A 20,865-nucleotide genomic window follows, 5' to 3' on the forward strand; every position below is an offset into this window, starting at 1 on the left:
AGGGTTTTAGGGGGGGAGTGGGGGAGAAGCCCACAGGAATGGAGGTAGCCACGGACCAGCCGCGCTGGATGGCCCATCACGCCGTCCTGAACGGGCAGCACCCAGAGAGCCATCACCCGGGACTGGCTCATAACTATATGGAACCAGCGCAGCTCCTACCTCCGGACGAAGTGGATGTCTTCTTCAATCATCTGGACTCCCAAGGCAACCCGTACTATGCCAACTCGGCCCATGCCAGAGCCAGAGTTTCCTACAGCCAGGCGCACGGTAAATCCCCCCCCCCCTTGCTCCTTCCTCCCTCCACCCCCGGCCTCCCAGCTCTTCTTGCTTTCTGTTTCTGCCTCGGGCTCCTGCTGATCTTCATGGAGATGAGACTGGGAGGTTTCTGGCAAAGGAGCAATAGTAGATGAGGGCGATCGGGTTGGGTTTAATCCTAGAAAAAGGTTGGCGTGCCCTTTTTTTTTTAAGGGGGGGAATAGGAAAGGGAAGCGGCGTCTTCGCGTTGGGAGAGGGGGAAGGGGCTTGTTAACTACAGATATACAGTACTGTACTTCGCAGACACAAGACCGGGCCATTTCCCGGATATGAAATCTAATCCTATTTGAAATACTTTTGGATCAGCATGCATATAAAGGCGGGGTCGGGGAAAGATGAGATGATGCGCACCTTTTTCATGTGTGTGGAGAAAACTTTAAAAAGCATTGCAGTCACTGGGAGAAAAAAATCCTCCCAAAACCACCACCACCAATAACAAAAACAACTCGTTCTGCTTAATAGAGCTCTGTTGGGAGGTGTGCGTGTTGCTTTTAAGACTAGGAAAGGCCCAACTCCTTGACAGACACACACACACCCTGCCCTCTCCTCGTGTACTTTTAACGGTGGGGCTTTGCTCCCATGCCCGAAGTAGTTCAGCTGCTCGATTGCAGGAGGGAAAATCGCCTGCCTGGCGGTTGCCAAAATTCATTTGACCTGAGCAAAAGAGTGGAGAAGCTGTGGGGTACCTTCCTATCTGGATCCCCCCCCCCAAAAAAACCCCTGTTCCAAAGCACGCTATCCAGCATGCGGGCACTTTACTCCTGAATCCCCACCGATTTCCAAAAGAAGCCCCAAGTGTCCTTTTTCTTGCTGCTCACTGTTGATTCTGCAAGTTTTTATTTTATTTTGGGTAGGCGGCCTCGTTTGCGTTCCTTTAACGAGCTTTTGACCCTCCTCTGGGAGTCAAAAGCGCGTTTCCCTTGGAATGGTAGTTGAATCATGGCTGCTTGAAGCTGCTGGTATACTAATGTGCATGGCGTGAATTCCAGGCGCGGGCAAGGCTGACTCCATTTTGTGGCTCGAGTAGGGGCAAGGCCAAAGGGCGTACTATCTTCCTTGCATACAAGGCCTTGCCTAGGCGCAGCGGGGTGCGGGGGTCGGCAGCTGGGTGGCCGGGAGAGAAAAGCGCCCTTAGGCCTCCCCTGACCGTCTCACTGACTGACTGCCGCCCTTTCCCTGCCCGCAGCCCGCCTCACCGGGAGCCAAATGTGCCGGCCTCACTTGCTCCACAGCCCCGGCCTGCCCTGGCTGGACAGCAGCAAAGCGGCTCTGTCGGCGGCGCACCATCACAACCCGTGGACGGTGAACCCTTTCACCAAGGGGCCTTTGCACCCTTCGGCGGCCGGCGCGCCGCCCGGCGCCATCTCGGTGTACCCCGGCGGCGGCAGCTCGGCGTCGAGCGCGGCCTCCGCCTCGTCGCTCACGCCGGCCTCGCACTCGGGCTCGCACCTCTTCGGCTTCCCGCCCACGCCGCCCAAGGAAGTCTCCCCGGACCCCAACGCCGGCAGCAGCGCCGCCTCGCCCGCCTCGGCCTCGGCCGGCCGGCAAGACGACAAGGAGCCGCTCAAGTACCAGGTGTCCCTGGCCGACGGCATGAAGATGGAGAGCGCCAGCCCGCTGCGTAGCAGCCTCGCCGCCTCCATGGGCGCGCAGCCCTCCACGCACCACCCCATCCCCACCTACCCTTCCTACGTGCCCGCCGCCCACGACTACGGCGGCAGCCTCTTCCACCCGGGGAGCTTCCTCGGGGGGCCCGCCTCCAGCTTCACCCCCAAGCAGAGGAGCAAAGCCCGGTCCTGCTCAGGTAAGCCCCTGGTCCGCCCCACCCTCTTCTCACAGAATAATAATGATAAGAATAATAATAATGCACCCCTTTAGGAAGGGAAAATGGGTCGGTGGGCTGCATGTGCATGGATGGGGGTGTAAGAGGAGGCAGCCCGTATGAGTATTTGCTCAACTTTATGTCTTGTCTATATATTCTCAAAAGAGGATTTATAATGCTCCTGCCTTACTCCGATATAAGAACTGGAAACTGCTACCCTGGCCGCTGTTAATTAACACCTAATAGCAATAACGACATATATTTAAAATGCGGCCAATGGATTCCGAGGTGACTTGAGGCATGTATCCTTTGACCTCCTCTCTGAAATTCAGTGCTCGGGATTGAGGCAATTCATGTCATCCACCAGATAAGAGTTCAGAGATTTTGGTATAGTGGATACAACAAAAAAATGAAAACAAATGCTTAAGGCTTTTGTGTATTTTGCGGGGTGGTTTTCTCAGTACAAATTGCAAAGACCAAACCACCCACATTGAACTAACTATTTAAATTTAAATAGTAGCATTTACCAAAAAAAAGTTGAATGGATGCTGGAAGTTCTGGGCCACTTACATTCACATCCAGTTTATTAATTCAGTTTAAATTTACTGCTCCTTTGGTTTTGTAATTGCAATAATCAAGGCAGATTAGAATTGCTGTTGGTGTATTAACATATACTGAAAACTGGAACAATTGTTTTTTATTTTACAACTCTTTAAGCACCTTGACCTTGTGCAAAAAGAGTGGCTAAATGGGTTAAGGTATAGGTAAATAATCTGGATTAAGTGATTCTGTGTTTCATAGGACATGTTTTAAAATGCCCTGCTTCGACCTGAATGAATTCCCCTTGCTCAGTTTTAGTGAGAAAGTGTAACCAAATTGAACTTACTCATACATTTTATGAGGATGGGGGAGCAGCTTGGAACAGCAGGGGCATCTCTAGCTTTCAAAAGTTTAGTTTGTTATTGCTAATTGGTTGTAGGCAAGCTGTCTCTCCCTTCAAGTTCCTGCCGCTGGTCTCTGCAGCATTAGGTCACCGCTGGGCCCAAGGGATGCAGTAATCCGTTAAAAAACCCCCACAAAACTGGCAGATCTGAATTATGCAAATAAGGGTTTATATTGGAAAATCTCTTAACGCAGCAATATAAAGGCCCAGGCCAGCTGTATTCACTGGAAATGTCTGGCAAGATCCTGTATTCCCTTGCCTCTTTTTGCGGGATCTCCACTAAGTTGCTTTTGTTAACTTGTGATAAAAGTTCATCTTTATTAAGCAGTACATTTTGCAAGGAACTAGCTGTTCAGGCTTGAAATTTACAAGGCCATTTACTTAAAACTTCCAGAGGGCCTGATTTCCTTCAGATCATACAAGGAGCAAAAGTTCAAATATAGTTTACATACCAATGCTGGCTACTAAGGTACCTTGTAAATACTAATTTAAATGAATTCAATAAAACTGGGGGAGGGAAATAAGTGCCACTTATCATGTTAACTCCAGCTCATCCCTGTTTGTTAAAACAAGCAACTTAAAAAAAAATCCTATCTGTCATCACATATAAAATCTTTAAGCCAAAGAGACTCTCTTAACCTCTTTCTTTAAAAGCGTACTGTTTAATGAATAATATTCTCATGGATACAAAAGCTAATAATTTATATTCATATTGCTTCATTTATATTTTTTGCTTTCAAACCTTACCAGGCCATAGTATATACATATGGAGTTTAATGTGGCCAAAAATAAAAAATAAAACAGGATATATATGTCTATACACACATCTCTTTTCAAAGTGGCTAGTAATTCAGAAACATGATCTCTTTTATGAGCATTGCAACCCAAAATCACATGTTTTTACTGCTTCAGGATCTCCACTTCAAATTGCTCCCTTTCAAGAGCGAGAGAATTCACATTTTCCCCAGGACCCGAGATAGATTACTGTCTCCAGTACATAGAAACAGAATGCAATTTTTAAAATATCCCACACCACTGTTACTTTTCTAAAGTGCTCCAAACTAGATAAAACAGTCACCTTGGAAAATTAGGTCTCAGCCCCTCCTCCCCTCCTCTCTCAGCACAAGGCTTTTTATTAGATGTGAGTTTTCCTAAGTGTTGTAATGGAGACCCTGTCCTGTAGATGGAAGTGGGGAGAGTTCGTGACCATTTAATGTTTTTGTAGAAAAACCAAGACTCACGACAAGGCGACTCCTGCAGCTTCCTGCCCAAGGAGGGACAAAAGCGAGGAACTCAGCTTCACAGAGTTCCCTCATTTTTCACTCCAGCCTGTACTGTTTAAAAACCACCCACTCCATAGATTAAAGGAGACATAGATGCAGCAGAACTCAGCCTGCTCGAGTTACTGGCCAAAGTGTATTTCCTCTGCATTAAATACTGTATGATTTGCATAAACTGTGCTAAAAGAATTTCCTCTATTAACTAGACTTTTTCACAGACAAATGAACTTTTAGTAAATATCCTCCCCCCTCCTTTTCTTTTAGAGGAACAAGCATGCACATATCAGAATCTTTCAAGTTAGGTCAATCCTTAAACAGATAGCCAGTGAATATTTATGTATGATATGAACAAGCCAGCAACAAAGAGCATACTCAATCAATCAGAACTTCCTTATGAAATTGTAAACCGCAGGCTCAAAAAGTTAAATGTATACTCATTCATAGAATACATTTCAAGCTGTTTTCCCTCCCATATATTGAAAACCCTTATTGAACTATTTCAGATTTTTGTCCACTTTCAAACTCTGCTTAATTCCAGAGAGAGTAGTATTCACAGGAAAAATAGTTTGGATCCGCTGGTGGTGGGAGAGTTGCCATTCTGTTTAGATAACTATGCTAACTCGGCAATGCAATCCATACAATTGTTGATGTTCCTACTTTGCTTTTCTTGGGAGTTTTTTTGGAGGAGGGGGAGTGAGGGGAGGAAAGAACAGTCCCAAATATGCTGTGGCCATAGAGCTGCATTAGACGGGAGAAGCAAAGCAGGACATTTTCTGCCACATTGTGATTGATACCAATGCAAGTTCTACTAAATATAATTGCTTTCTGATCGCTGTGTACGAAATTGATGCTTGAAATTTGTGCAACTCTCCTGGATTTAGACCTTTATTGCATGCACTGTAGATGTTGCCATTCATGTCTTCTCTCTTGTTTTCCTCCCCTCTGTTTTGAATAATGTGCTGTTTTGATTTCTGGAATCTGCCTAAAAGGACAATGCAAAAAGCTTTTGTGAATTTGTTTTTAAAGAAAGAAATCCGGTTTCTTCGTGTTTCCATTTAGAAGGCAGAGAGTGTGTCAACTGTGGAGCTACTGCCACCCCTCTCTGGAGAAGAGACGGTACTGGGCATTACCTGTGTAACGCCTGTGGGCTCTACCACAAAATGAACGGTCAAAACCGACCTCTCATTAAACCTAAACGGAGACTGGTAGGTGTCTATTTCTCTATACCAGCTTTGAGGCTAAAATTATTTAATGGGACCACACACACACACACACACACACGGGCAACTTGACCCATCTCTGTGTGCTTCAGAGCCTGTATGGGATTTAGATATTGCACTGCACATGAGACCCATGTCACTCGGCGGTCACGGTGTCGCTTAGAGACATACTTTCTTTTTTGCAGGGGGTCCTGCCCGCAGAACTTTGCATGCCAAGTTACAGAACAATAGCAATTTTGTTTGTGGATATACATCACACATTTAGTATTTGAGCGGCTTCTCTCCCCCCCCCCCAATCCATTGTTTTATTGTAGCTCTTAAATCGATCCTGTAAGGTAGGTTAGTGCTATTATTTCCATTGTGCAGGGGTAAGGACAGAGGCCGAAAGAGGGTGGGTTGCCTAAGGCTACAGAGTTGAGTTCGCTGCAGAGGTGAGATTCAAACTCTGAAGCTGCCAATTTGTGGCTCAAAGACACTAGCCAGTGTGAAACTACCAGCTCACCTTCTCCTGTTCTGTCTGTATTTTCTGTAAATCTCTGGCTGTTGAAAGGTGTGTAACCAATTGTGCCTGCCTGTTTGTTCCTGTGGCTGTATTCTGTCCCTTTTATCCAGAAAGGACAGCCTTAATTCATTTGACCTCTTGGACAGTTCAGAAGTAGGCTGGAACTGAATGTGTTAGTCATGTATGCCCTTCCAACCCAAAAGTCCAAAAAGAGATCCAAAGCATAAAGTGTAAAGGGGGAAAAAAGAGAGATTGGGAAATCAGATGCGTCAAAGTTGTTGCTATCTGCTCAGTAATTATTTTGATAAAGTAATTTTTGTACTCAGAGATTCCATGGTAAAACTAACATTAGCTCTCTCTCTCTTTTCTCTCTCTCTCTCTTTGGGCAATTCTCTAATTGCCTTTTTAAAAGAACTGATTATTTTTCCATGGAGTCACCTATACTGTGTATTTTCATTTGAGTGATTAAAAAAAAAAAATTCTAGGCTCCTGGTAGTAGTTTCCTATCCGGATATCTGTACTCTGAAGATAAGGAAACTTTGTGTATCTGTTTCCTGACTCTAAAAGCTTTAAAGAGTTTCTATAGACAAGCCATGCCAGTCAGGCTGTCTGTTTTGAAATTGCGAATATGCTCCACTCTACAAATGCTTGTAAAAAAAATATGCTAAGAATAATAAATATTTTTCTTTTTTGGAGCAATGTGGTTTGTGGGGTTGGGTGGAGGTCCTAAAACTCTCCCTCATCATTTGGGGGGGGGGCATTTTTTGCCTCAGCAAGAACTAGGAGGAGACTGAAGGAGCGGCTCTAGTAATCTAAAGCTAGGATGGGCTACAGTGGGGGTCGGCTGTGAGTCAGAATTTCAACAGGGCGAGCTTCTTAATAGGCTTGCTTTCCTTCTGAAGTGAGTGACACGTCTAGAAAAATGTTAAGACAACAGTGTAACATTATCGTCTCTCGCAGGCTAAACTCCATGCCAGACTAAATGGGACAGGCCATAGAGTTAAGCGGCAGAGTCTAGTATCAATAAACTATCTCAAATATGCAAACATAGCTCTCTGCTTTCAAATGTTTGGTGGGAGACTGCAAGTCCTTAACTCGCTGCAAGTTTCTGGAGTTTGTGTTACTATATATTTTGTATTTGTTAGATCAAGGAGTGAGCCAGGACAATCCAAATTCTAAGAACTTTCCAATATTATAAACAATCGGTGTTGAAAAATCACCACTGTTGTCCCCTAACAATGATATTAATTTTAAAATACTGCACCACCTTTTTTTCCCCACTGAGACCTCCAAAAAGCATTGTAAAATTTGGAAGTCTGGATAAAAGATGAAAATGTTTATAAACTGTGCCAGAAAACTGTAGCCGTATAAGAGATAAGAAATAATCTTGATCCAGTGATAGGGATCTAAACATTGCTGCAATGAAAGCATGATGGGGCGGGGAAGGCTAGCTTCAATCATTCAGCCTGAACATCTAGCTCTATTTAAGGGTGGTGTTGTTGTTGTGTTTTTTTTGGGAAGGGGGGGGGTCTCTCAGTGCTCGCAGGCCAATAGCAGATTAGTGCTGTGATGGGCTTTTGAGTGAAGCCCTTCATGACACAAATGAGCCAATAGGCAGAGTAGGAACACTAGAAAGCGCAGGACTCAGTTTGAGAGCCTTTGCCACTATTCCCTCACCCCATCTTATCATCCAGAAGTCCCTTACAGTGCTGGGGCCTCAGCGGGGGACGGGAACACCTAAGCTATGCCCCAGGCATCCCCTTTCCCCAGCTCTGGTCCTACTTGTACTGATCACAGCTGTGAGAAGCTTCTACTCACCAGACTTCATCACTCTGAGAAACAGGGGCAGTTTCTTGGCCTTCTTTTGCACTCCTAGTTCTTTGAATGGGACTCAGTAAACTTGGAATAAGTCGGGAGGGGGGGCCTTAGCCCAGTGGCAGAGTATGTATGTGCTTTTCCTGCAGAAGCAATGGTAGTAATTCACTTTCTGGCAAGTAACAGGTTAGTTTATTACAGGATTTCCCAAACTTGGGGCTCCAGTTGTTTTTGGACTACAATTCCCATCATCCCTGGACACTGGTCCTGCTTGCTAGGGATGATGGGAGTTGTAGTCCAACAACAGCGGGAGACCCAAGTTTAGGAAACCCTGGTTTTGTACATTATTTGGATTAGGTGGTATAGGATGTGGAAGACTTGCTTTGACCCTGGGGAGCTATTACCAGTCGGAATGGACACTACTGGGCTAACTGAAAAACAGCCTGGTGTAACAGAAGGCTGTGTCTTATAAGGAGCTTCTGAAAACAACTTTGGTGAACAGAATAGTGTAATCGCAGTTGGCACATTACATTTTCATGCCTTACACAAAAAACTCCAATGGCACGCATTCTCCAATGGCACGCATTCTCCACTACCACACTTTTTCACATAGTTCCCATTCATTTCAATTGGTCTTGTAGAATAGAACTTCTTGGAGGATTATGAGATTATGATCCAGGGAGCAGATGTGCCTCTGCTGCACTTCAGGGCAACCAATTTCTACCACCTGAATTAGCCTCTTAATTTTGTCTCATGGTATGGTCAACTCCAGTTATAATGATTTTTTTTCAATAGTCCTTTTATAATATTGCTTTGTTTCTGAACGTGCTTTCCTTCCATTCATTTTGTAACTTTATGATTCAGATATATTTTTTTCTGCAGCTCCTAACACGTTCTTGGTGCCAAACGTAGCAATAGCAGCAGTTGTAAAAATAAATGTATGCTTCTCTCTCTTTCTCTTTCTCATTTCTCTACTCCTGAGAGCTGGCTATTAAAGACAAACATGCTTAGTTGTGAGACTCATGATGAAATTGTGAAAATTGGTAAACACAGTCATGAGCTTTTTAGTATACAGTGGTACCTTGGTTTACAAACTTAATCTGTTCCGGAAGTTCGTTCTTAAACCGAGGTGCGCTTTCCCTAATGAGGCCTCCCACCGCCAGTGCCCTTTCACTGTTCGGCTTCCATTCGTAGAATGAGGTAAAGTTTGCTAACTGGAACGCTACATCCAGTTTTGCAGAGTTCGTATACCAAATAGTTTGTAAACAGGGCTGTTCTTAAACCGAGGTACCACGGTACACTGAAAGGCTTGGGAGAATCGGTGGCGGTTGTGCACAGTCAAGATGGTTGGATCGTTTGTCCTCATGCATAAGACATTCCCAGCATTGCAGCTGAAATCAGATGGAATAAGAGCAGTGGTAGCACCCTATGTAGATAGGCACATTTTTTTTGTCTAAACTGGATCCAGAGTAGAGGTCTGTCCTATATTCTGCCATAGTGGGGTGCATACTAGTGGGGTGCACAGTTTGTGTCAGCTTCAGAAACTGGGCTTGTAGAAATTGGATCAGTGTCACAGGTTGAGCCATAAGGCGCTGTCGTTGTACACATTTCATTTGCTTGGATGGTGCAATAATGTTCATGGAGCTTTTGAGGATCAGCTCATCCATGCTTTTTACATATTTGTATATATTTCCCTGACACACTCATTAGGCTGCGCCGAACATAGTGTACTGAACATATTTCCTGGAGCAGAATACCTTTGAACCCTTTGTATGAAGGATTCTTTCCTAAAAGAGAGGGTGCATTTCCTCCCCCCACTCCTAAAATTTTCTGAAATGACCCCATTGTTTTCAGGGTTATGGGTCACTCAGCCAAGTGCCAATCTAGGGGGGAAAGAGTTTTTTTCCCCTGAATGTAAATCTTACTTAGGTTGCTTTCATGTTGAGGAGCTCCCTCCCTCCCTCCCCACTCCTTGGGGGCCCAAGCAACATTATAAAACAACAGTAAACACTAAACACAATCCACAGGAGCTTTTCAGTTCAGTCTGGTAGCCCTAGAGCTCATATCAGACTCTGTAGCAAGGCTGAAGTTTAGTATGTTTAGTGCTTAGCAAGTCAGAAATTCAAATTCAAACATCTTCAGAAGTGTATAGATGTGGTCATATATATTGGGTGCCAGTGCAGTATTGCACATCTTCATGTTACTGCCATGTCAAAGGCAGATTAATCAGCCCAGTTGTTTAGGGTCCGAGTGTTAATTAACTAGCTGCCTAAATACACCAAACCATCAGGTTACAAATTACAATCAAATGCATAGTTTTTGTCGTGGTTAGAACTAAATGCACTCCTGCTGCATTTAATACACAGACAAGAGAACGGTACAAACTCATTTTATTCAAGTGACCTGGATGATCAGAAATGTGGATAACTGCTGAATATACTTCATACTTCATGAGGGATGGGTGCATTCGTTAAAAGAGTTTGAGGGAAACATTGGTGGTGCTATACAATGTGTCATACAAAATGGCAATAAATATTCTTTTAAAATCAAGGAGTTTGAGATAATGAGAACAGGGAATTTTTTTTTAATTTTTTTTTTTACTGTTCCACAAAGTTCTGTATATGGGTAATGGGCTATAGCCAAATAACTTCTTCTCAGAGTAGATAAAGTTAATGAACCAAAGTTAGTTATATATGTTAGCTTTAATGGGTCTACTGAGTAGAACTAGCATGGGAAGTTGGGTCAAATTAAACACCGTGAGTAAAGCATCTGGGCAATCACTGCTTTTTTTCAGGGGGTGCTTAGTACTGGCATCTCTTTTTGTTGTTAAAAAGTGTGACACTTACTGTAACAACTTCACAGGGAGTACCGGCACCTATTTTTCTAGAAAAAAGCACTGCGTGCAAGAATGTGTGGGCAAAGGCTTCACATGGAAAGGTGCAAACCTTCTCTCCCCTGCTCCCCACCTTCCCTTTCGGTGCTCTTCTGTTTTAAGACACTTTCTCCCAGTTCTGGCTCAGGTGACGGAAGTGAAACAGCCTAGAAGAAAGTTGCTTAAAGTAGTGGAACACAGCAAGTTACGGGTTTGGGGTGATGTTCAGTCCGTTCTCCTGCTCCTCTCTTGCTTTACAGTTGTATCTCGGCTCCCGAGCGATCGAAACCCGGAAGTGAGTTTTCGAATGTTCTTTTAGAAGCCGAATATCTGACAGGGCTTCCACTGATTCCGATTGGCTGCTTTGGTTTTTGAACGTTTTGGAAATCGAACAGACTTCCAGAACAGATTCTGTTTGATTTCTGAGATACGACTGTATATACATGGTTAACATGACAATTCACATGCAGTTTTCCCACACAGTTCATACAGCCGAGAGCTCCAGGTGCATTTTTGCTGCACACATTAAGCTCTTGCACAGTTGGAATTTTCCATTTAGTTCTCTGGCGCAGAAGAATGAGAGGCCAAGCAGGTGGGCAAGGAACTACTAGACTGGTGCACTGATGCACATACATCCCCCCCCCTCAATTTTTGAGTTATGGGACCGAACACCTTCAGGCATCATATTATCCCAGGTTAGCTACCAAATACATTTGATAGAGTAATGTACCACCCATTAGCATTAGGTCCAGCTTTACATTTTCAAAATAAATCATTTAAATCCCAGAACTAATGGGGGGTGGGGGTGGAACATGGAAAGGGGTTTTCCCCCCTGCTGTGTGTGTGTGTGTGTCCTCATTTATTTCATTAAAATGCTTGCTTCTTAAAAATTAAATTATATTGCACATGAACCATTGAAAGAACAGATTGTTCAACATATTCTCCCCCCCCCCTTTAATTAGTCAGCAGCTAGGAGAGCAGGAACTTGTTGTGCCAACTGCCAAACAACCACCACCACCTTATGGCGACGTAATGCGAATGGGGACCCAGTGTGCAATGCCTGTGGACTGTACTATAAATTGCACAATGTGAGTATTTGCCTGCTATGTGTCGCCCTTTTGCTTGCTTAGCTGCGATTGATGCCGCAACTGCATGGCGTCCACCAGCCCCTGTGTATTCACTGCAGGGAGTCCTTTTATTTTTTTTATTTACAGAGAAAAGCTTTTTAGGGTTCCCCTGGGAAGTCACGGCCATTCTTTGTTGGCATAGTGATGTGGAATTCAGTGACATTACAATGTATTAGCTTGGCTTCTAATGCACACGGGTGATTTAAGCAAAATAGGGTTAAGAACCTTTGGTTATAACCCAAACACTGCATGGTTCTCTGCCTTTCCCAGAAATTCAGAGGACATTTCAAATGGATTCATGTAAAGTTTAATTCAATCGGGGTATCTTTATATAAGTTTGGCACTGCATGAAAGAAATTGTAGAATGCTCTGATCGGTTCCAAATTTTATATATCTGAACATAGAAATAGTGCAAACTTTATTCTTTTTAAAAATTGAAACACTCCAGCTTTAGAATCTGGTGCTGTGTGTGTGCCTCCCCCCTCCCTCCCGCTTTTTTTTTATTTTAAAGGAAATATTTTTTTCCTTCTTTTTTAAATTAGGAAATGAATGAAGGTTAAGGGCTAAGGCTAAGGAAAGGAGGGGTGGAAACTGCCAGTATTTGGTCCAACTTGATTTTTCATGTCTGAAGTTTTCCAGTGTGGTTTCATTAAACAAATCAAATTTTATAAACAAAATCTGCGGGGAGGAAGGAGGAGATGTAGGCTTTTCGTTTTGTTTTTTGGCCTGAAAATGATTTCTGTCCAGGAAACTCTCAGGGGCTGTTTAAATATTTTTATTTTTGTACACAAGAAGGTCATTTTGCTTGCATGAGCCTGATTTTCTCATTTCTTGCAGGTGAACAGGCCTCTGACTATGAAGAAGGAAGGAATTCAGACCAGAAATAGGAAAATGTCTAACAAGTCGAAGAAGAGCAAGAAAGGCTCTGAATGCTTTGAGGAACTTTCCAAGTGCATGCAGGAGAAATCTTCTCCGTTCAGTGCTGCTGCCCTTGCCAGTCACATGACACCGATGGGGCATTTGCCACCTTTCAGCCACTCTGGACATATCCTGCCAACGCCTACCCCCATTCACCCATCTTCCAGCATCTCATTTGGACATCCACATCCATCCAGCATGGTCACAGCCATGGGATAGAATCTGAAGATCCTAACAGAGAACTTGAAAACACTGGGCTTTGCCTATAAGACGACAGCGAGGAAAAAAATCTGCCCAGAGGAGAGAATGTAGGGAAGGAAGAGGAACGAAAGGGGATCTCATTCCAGTGTGGTTCGACTCCTAGCGCTAGACTAAAACTTTGCAGTGATGGGTCTTCTGCAGAAATGCTTAATGGTGCCTGTTATGCACTTTGCCCCCTCAGGTAAATGGAGAAAGAGGAACTCACCTGTCTGAAATGATACCTTCTGGTCCCAGCAGAAAGAAAAGGTGGCTGAAGCAGTCGAAGAAGCTGGAGCCAGCTTTCCTTTCTCTTTGTTAATTACTGTGAATATTGTAAAGAGATTAGCATCCTCCCAAGGCAAGAGGAAGCTCAGTGGTAGCCGCCCATGCTGGATTTCTATCACAGACTTTGTGTTCAGGGGAGGAAAAATGGACAACTTTATAAAAAAAAAAAAATCTACTTTTTAAGAAAAGAAATCAGATACAGGAAAAAAAAATCATTATTTATTTTGCTCTTGTGTTCCAGAAAGAGCTTCAAAACTCTTGCATGTTCTTGTGGATCTTATTTTATTTTTTTATTTTGTTTAAAGAAACGTCCACCCAGGTAAAGGTTTTTTTTAAATATCTTCTTATTCCTTTAATGGCCACTCTTGATTCTCTTCATCGCTGTTAGACTTTTAAAAAATCTACTAGGAAGGGGCTGTGTACGTGAAAGAGGGAGACATTTGGCGCTGACCTAGGTTCCAACAGCCTCAAGGTGCAGATTATTTTGACATAATTTCTGTATTCATTTTTGTCAATGTGAAGGTCTTTTTTTAAAAAGCATGGCAGCCTACAAGAAGACCAAGATACACTGGACAAATGGCTAAAAGGTTTTTCCATACCGAACAGTCCTGCATTGGCCGGAGGGCTAAAATGCACAAATTTGGCATTTCTTCCCCATCATACCTCTCTGAGCATCTAGTTGGTTGTAGAAAGTGATAACAGGTATACTCGCATCCCAGGCTGCCCTTCTCTCTTGCTCCTTCCCAACAGCAGGTATGAACTGCATCTCTTCCAGTCATGGATTGTGTTGTTTTAGATAGATCACACCAGCCCACTAAGTTCCATTATTTGCTCCATCCGCCTAGCTTGGGGATTGCCAACTTTTTTTGGGAACCCATGGGCACATTCAGAAAATGGGAACAACACACACACACCACAGCCAAGCATACATTGCAATCCATTCTATTGACCAAAATAGAATGCTTCTTTCGTTGTCTGACATCAGCGGTAGGAGGGGACCCCATGGGTGCCAAGGGAGACTTCTGTGGGCACATCTGTGCCTGCAGGCAATCTGCGATCTAACTCCACAACCTCTGTGCCCTATCCGCTCTCAACCTCCCGGTCGGTGCAGGGCTGCCACACTGTTTCTATCACTCCTGTTATCTGTGCCTTCTTTCCCTGTTCCCCCGTCTGCACAAAGTCATGGCCTTCGCACCAAAAAGCCCTACTAACTCCTGGCACTAGGAGCCCCCAGAACCTAAAAACGTCCCTCATTGACGCACCACCTTTATGCATTGCTCTTGTTCAGTCTCCAGTCGCTCTGATGGTTTTGTGTAGAGTTCTTGTTCCATATGAACCTAGGAAGCTGCCTTATACCAAGTCAGATGATTGGTCAGTCTAGCTCAGTATTACCTACAGAGACCTATGGCAACAACTCTGCCATCTTTCCTAGCCCCACCTTGAGGATGGGAGGGGGGCTGCCCTGTTTGTGCTGCAGCACAGACAGTTTGGTATAGTGAGCCGCCCTAACACGGATTCAGACCCTCCTTGTATCCTTCTCAGTACAGTCTGCTGAGATTGGAGGTATGGCAGGTGGTCTCCCAGGTCTCAGGCAAGAGTGTTTCTTTTCTGAGATGGTGATGCCAGATGCTGAACCTTTGACACATAAAACCCTGGAGCTGTAGCCCTTGCTTTAGTGGTCTGTGCCCCTGGATCTAACACGCAACCCTTAATTCAGAGCAAGGGAAAGAAAACCATATTAAGGATCTGCCATGATGCTTTTGTTTTGTCTGTTTGATTAGCAGACCTTGCCCAAGATACTAAGAAATGTTACGGTAGCTAATTCCCTACTAGATGTTTTAAATAATGTGTCCAGAGGTGGAGTTTGCCATCTGTAGGCATGCATGTCACACAGCACCTTTCCTAGCTGTGAAACTGGTGAAGGGCGGAAAATAGGTGACGTTCTATAAGGGAGAGTGGTGGAAGAGAGAGAGAGAGACCTGTTTTCAGATTCGTCCAGTAGTTCAGACATAGCAACAGCTACTGAGTGATGGGAAAGTGATCTGCTACTGGGGAGCATAGACGGGTATCCTGGCCGTTTTCTATACGACATATATGTTTGTTTTTTGTAAGGAAAATCACAAATGTTGAGAAACAGAAAAAAAGTTATATCCCATTCTGAAACCATATTGTACGTAAACAACCGAAAAATAAAGCTCTTTCCAGTGTGAAGTGTATTCTCCTAATTGTTATGATCTGATGACTTTCATGATCACAAGGTCCAGTATAACATATGATGTACATATTTAGCTATATTTCTGATGAGAAAAAAGCCCCTGTGAGCAAAGGGGTTTGATAATGTAAACCGCATAAGCTTAATTCTGTGACGAGCTTTTTCTTGTTTGTTTTTTTAATGGTTGTTTTTTTTTAATCAAGCCAATTGTATCTTAACTGCAAAAGTCTGCTTAAAACAAAAAACAAAGGTGTACGTTGGTTTTGGTTTCTCTTTCCTACCCCCCCCCCAATATATAATTCAGCTGTTTTATAAAGAACGAAGGACCAAGCATCCAAAGTGAAAAGTTACTTTCCTCCCTTTTCTGGTTGGTGTGGGCATATATAGCTGCACTTTGTGAAGAAATAGAAATAATCGCCAAAACAAGTGGAAGAGAAATTCTGTCTGGGAGAAATGGCATCTTCAATTGACAAACTGGGAAATTAAACTACCTTTTATATTTAAGGGAGGCGGGGGGCTTTAAAAAAAATGGTACAGTTATACACAATTTGTAACTCAATTCAAATTCTTTAGGGGTGGGAGTGGCTGGGTGAGAGCATGAGAGGCTTCATGACATTGGGGGAGAATAGCCACCCAGTGCTGCTGCTGCTGCTCCACAATCTTCCTTTGTCTCTGTGGGGTGAGCCCTCGACAAGCCCCACTTTGGTGAATGGAGATTGTGCAGCAGGAGTGCTTGCTGGGCAGGGTCCACACAGTCGACAAAGTGCAATATATTGTCAGTCACTGCAGCGTATAAGAACCGCAGTCAGGATTTAAATTATTTTGTACTTGTATCAGCATAAAGATTTGGCAGTATTTTCTGTTTTGTTTTTTAATTTTGGCTTAATTTTTGGTTTAGTGAACTAAGTTATTGTTAATTATGTACAACATGTTTATATATTGTCTGTAAAAAAAAGTGTATGCTTCCCTCATATTCCTTCAAGGTGAATACTGCTAAGAATAATAATAAAAAATACCCCCTTTTTGTGAAAGCAAGTTTTTGCTCTCTCTCTACTTTAGGTCTCTGACTTTTTCAGATCTGGGACCCACTTTGAACCCAAATGTGCATTTGGGGACCTGCTTCTTAATCTTTTACTGTATATTTGCATGCTGGTAGTGCCATTGTTGGGATCCACTTTGGATCAGGCTGTGACGCTAGGGGGTCCTGACACACACCAGTTGAAGAGCACTGGTCTCTAGATGATGTTGCTTCATAGGGCAGTGTGGTGAAAGGATGATACCTAAGCTATGAGTTTCTGGAGTCGTCATGATGGGGCTTGGATGTTTGTGACAGTATTGGAAGAGAAGCCATGGGAATTTTTTCTTCTGCAGCAAGCATTAGGCACAAAAGCATATCTCCTGAGCACACAAGCTGCCCTGGAATTTCCCCACACAGACATAAGTTCCTTATGCTATAAGCAGATGTTCCAAAGAATCTTTTGAGTTTGGGGAGTAGCTTTTTGAATGCACAGGCTGCTGCTGCAATTTGGACCAGGTGGGTCAGAAGATCCACTTCCCATTCAATGTTATCAGTGCTTTTTTTCTGGTGGTATTCAAAGGTATGAAGACAGTGCAGCTTGATTGGGAAGAGGGAGGTGGTAGAAAGAATTGCCATAACAGGTAACTTGAGAATTTAGATTTAAGGCCATTTTCATTTGTAATGCCAAAAAGTGCCCTTGAGCTGCTTCCCTATTTTTGTCAGAAGTGAAGGATGGAAATGCAAGACAGAAGATGAAGGGCAGTCAGTTTTAAATTTGATAACATTCCACCCAATGTAGGTTTCACAATACAGACCTAACAGTTTCAATTTCCTGTGTGAAAACTCACTTTGTTTACACACACACACACTCCAGTTTTGGGGCACTGAGCAATAACCTGGGTCAGAATTCAACATGCAATGTCTGTTGCTCTACCAACAATGCCAGATTTTATATTGTAACACATTTTAATACAGATTTTTTCACTGTTAATAAGTTTTAGCAACTATTAAATGAGAGCAGAAATAAATCCCTGTTGCAGTAACATTCATCTGGCACAGTGTCTCTGATAGCTAGACCTGATTTGGTGGGTTTCATTACACTGGTTTCAGTAGCACTTAAAAGCATGCTTAACTTCCTCTGGATTGTGTCTATAGGGTGATACGCAATGAAATGGAAGTGAGCCTGGGGCTTAGAATGCATACGTATGGTTTGGTTATAGGATAGAGCATCAATTCTCCCCAACCTCCAGTTGCCCACATCACAGTTGCATACTGGGATGATGAGGACAAAGCCAATTCAGCATTCCCACTGTTGCATTTGCACTGTGCTGCCCTCGCTGCTGCCATTTCCCTCTCCATCCCAGAATGCAGCAGTGATGCAGTTGAGCTTGAGCGGAGGTCTGGTTAGGACCCACAACACCACCATCTGCTATTGCTGTTATGTTAGCAAAACATACTTCCCCTTGTGCTTCTGCTTGTGCAACAGGATGTCAGAACTGACTGGGTCACCCACCCAGACTGTGACCATTAGACCTTTCTGGGCAGGAAAGAGTAAAAAGGGCTTCTTTTTCCAGATAAGCCATACTTGAGCAACAAGGTCTCTTTGGACACTATTCTGCAGCCGCCTTTGGTCTGTGCTCCTGCTTTGTCCTCTAGTTCTGCCATGCTCCCTGGTCCTGTCTCCTAGCTTATTTCTTGAGCCTGATGCCTGGTTTGTCCTTAAGTCTTGCTATACCCAAGGGTTCTCATCTTTGGCCTGTCTCCCCAGCTTTTGGCTCACTTCAGACTGTTGCCCACAGCGTAGCCCTAACACTCTGGAACATGTTAAGTAATAGCTGGGTGCCTCTGCAGAATATCTTTTCCTCACCACTGAATAACCGCAAGTAGTTACCACATATAGAAATAGGAATAAGGCAGATCCCCATCTCGAAGGGAATCTCTTCTGGTCCAGCTTGAGTCCTGGTAACATCCACAATACACAAAATGTCCCACAGCTCCACTAGAGGCATTTGATTGTTACAACCACTACATAAAATATAACTATATTGTTTACATAGTTTTATTATCTGTAAAAAAAAAAATCAAGCTGAATATTATGTGTGTCTGCAGATACTGTCGTACAGCATCTGAAAAATCAACCAGAATAACACTTGGGGCAATGTCTGTCCTTAATTGCAATGATAAAGCACAGAGGATATCTCAAACAGTATTATTTATTTAAAGCAGGTGCAGGGGACCTCCTTAATTAAGACTGAGGGCCACATTCCCTTCTGGGTGACCTTCCAGGGACCACATGCCATTGGTGGCCAGAGCTGGGCCAAAAGTGGCAAAGTAACAAAAGTGAATGTTATTTTGTGTACAGTAGGTTTGTTTCATCAAACTCAGATTTTCTATTCTTTATCCAGACAAGCAAGAAGCATTATCGGAGTTCACTTACACATTCTGGGAAGGCAAAAGCAGTTGAGGAGGGTGCAAATCAGGGCTGCTAAGGCTCTGGAGAAATTGTGGCCAGGGAAGACTCCTAAAAGCCAGCCAAGCAGGCCTGGAAGATCACATTTGGGTGCTGGGCCTAAGGTTCCCCATTCCTGATTTAAAGCCTGCATGCAGCTTTGTTTAAACGAACATGTTGCTTTTCTCAGTACAGTGGTACCTCGGGTTACATATGCTTCAGGTTAGATATGCTTCAGGTTACAGACTCCGCTAACCCAGAAATATTACCTCAGGCTAAGAACTTTGCTTCAGGATGAGAACAGAAATTGTGCTCCGGCGGTGCGGCGGCAGCAGGAGGCCCCATTAGCTAAAGTGGTGCTTCAGGTTAAGAATAATTTCAGGTTAAGAACGGATCTCCGGAATGAATTAAGTACTTAACCCGAGGTACCACTGTACAAAGAAGAACAGCTGCCTTTCTTTTATTGGTAATATAAGTAGCAGTGGATGGTGGGGTGGGGCAGTGGTACTCATCTGCCTGCCCCCTGTTCACCCATGCTGCTGCATCCTGGGACAGAAAGGGCTGAGCCAGTGGAGAGGACAGTATGGTGCAAATGCAGCAGCAGAACCAAACCAACTCTCCTGCCAGTGTGTTTGCACCATGCCAACCTCATTGCCACCTCACTCTTCCCTCTCTCTGTCTCTGGTATGCAGCAGTGGTGTGGACAACCAGAAGTCAGGCGAGCACCACCACCGCACTCCACCAAACACAACACTAAAACTAATGAAACATCATGCGCTTGACACAACTGGCAAAATTAATAGTAAAAATGCAGAGATATGGACAACCAGTCTAATAAAAAGTCTGGACGAAGAGGTGATACAGATTTCAATCAAGCATCTCAAGATTGCAATAGAGCATGCCTGGTGGATTTCTTTAGAGAAGGCATTCCACAGCACTCATCCACCACTGGACATGCTCTCCTCTTAGTAGGGGACAAGTTCACTGCCAGCAGCAGTGAGTCTTGAAATACAGTAGTGACTCCTCATCACCCTAATCCAAAGGATGGGGACTGACCCATATACGGGAAGGTGATCCCCAAGGGATTCTGAACCCAGGCCACTTAGGGTGTTCTAGGTGCCTAAATTCATTTGCAACTCATTTTCTCCACAAACGCTGAGAGAGTTTCTCGCTGGTGGAGAGTCCTGACATTACTTGTCTTTGGATTCTGTTGTTAGGATTAATGTTTTAAGCCATGCTTAATTGTCATGTCTCTAAGGCCACATCAAACACCTAGAAGATTAGGTTACAGGCAGCGTTTGATGTCAAAATACAGGGGAAAAATAGATTAAGAGCAAAAGAAAATAGTCTACCTTTTTAGATTTATTTATTTTTTTGCCGAGCTTTTTGACTGGCACATAAAAAGAATGCTTTTTAAAAGGGTAGTTCCCTCCCCCCAAAAAACCCAAATCTCTTTCATCCCCCACCCCCCCACCAGCAAAATGCCATGGTTTTACCTATTGTGGCTTGAAAGAGTTAATGCACTCCCTCTTGGGTAGTAAACACAGCATAATTAATGCAAACTTCTTAAGCTATCTGGGTGACCTGCAGATGGCCCTTGAGAATTTTGTCATTTACTCCCTTGCCAAATATGTACCACTTACAGCTTGAAAAGTAGACAAAAGACGGCAAGCCACAACAACAGAAATAGCTCTGTAACACAATTACAGAATATACAAATCTAGGATGGGGATATACATGATTCTGCTTCTCCTTCCCTCTTGTTTCTTAAATGATGAAAGGTGACAGATTTTGTTAGTCTTGCAATATATATATATATATATATATAGGGGCGGGGGGAGAGAGAA

General features: G+C 43.7%; 1 protein-coding gene and 1 long non-coding RNA gene across 6 annotated transcripts in view; one reads left to right on the forward strand and one right to left on the reverse strand.

The window, feature by feature from the left end:
• Positions 1-2,129, reverse strand: part of LOC310839039 — a 23,103-nt gene extending 20,974 nt beyond the window's left edge. Inside the window, exon 1 of one of the 4 annotated variants that reach the window (XR_014561297.1) lies at positions 1,999-2,129. This is a non-coding gene — a long non-coding RNA (uncharacterized lncRNA). Of the gene's footprint in view, positions 1-159; positions 279-1,511; positions 1,652-1,887; positions 1,978-1,998 lie in introns of those variants that run through there. The other 3 variants (XR_014561298.1, XR_014561299.1, XR_014561300.1) reach the window with 3 other exon arrangements.
• Positions 39-16,582, forward strand: GATA2 (GATA binding protein 2; the record flags this gene model as incomplete). Of its 2 annotated transcripts, none has more annotated exons than XM_083727179.1 (5): positions 39-267; positions 1,502-2,119; positions 5,387-5,565; positions 11,732-11,857; positions 12,734-16,582. In XM_083727179.1, the coding sequence occupies 5 exons, from the start codon at positions 39-41 to the stop codon at positions 13,031-13,033; spliced, it is 1,452 nt and encodes a 483-aa protein (XP_083583305.1). In that variant the 3' UTR covers positions 13,034-16,582. The 2 variants fall into 2 exon arrangements, with proteins under 2 accessions (XP_083583305.1, XP_083583306.1); XM_083727180.1 differs by having other exon boundaries at positions 5,420-5,565.
• Positions 16,583-20,865: the final 4,283 nt, after the last annotated feature.

Source organism: Podarcis gaigeae (assembly GCF_964106915.1).
Source record: "Podarcis gaigeae genome assembly, chromosome: 2".
Lineage (NCBI taxonomy): Eukaryota > Metazoa > Chordata > Lepidosauria > Squamata > Lacertidae > Podarcis > Podarcis gaigeae.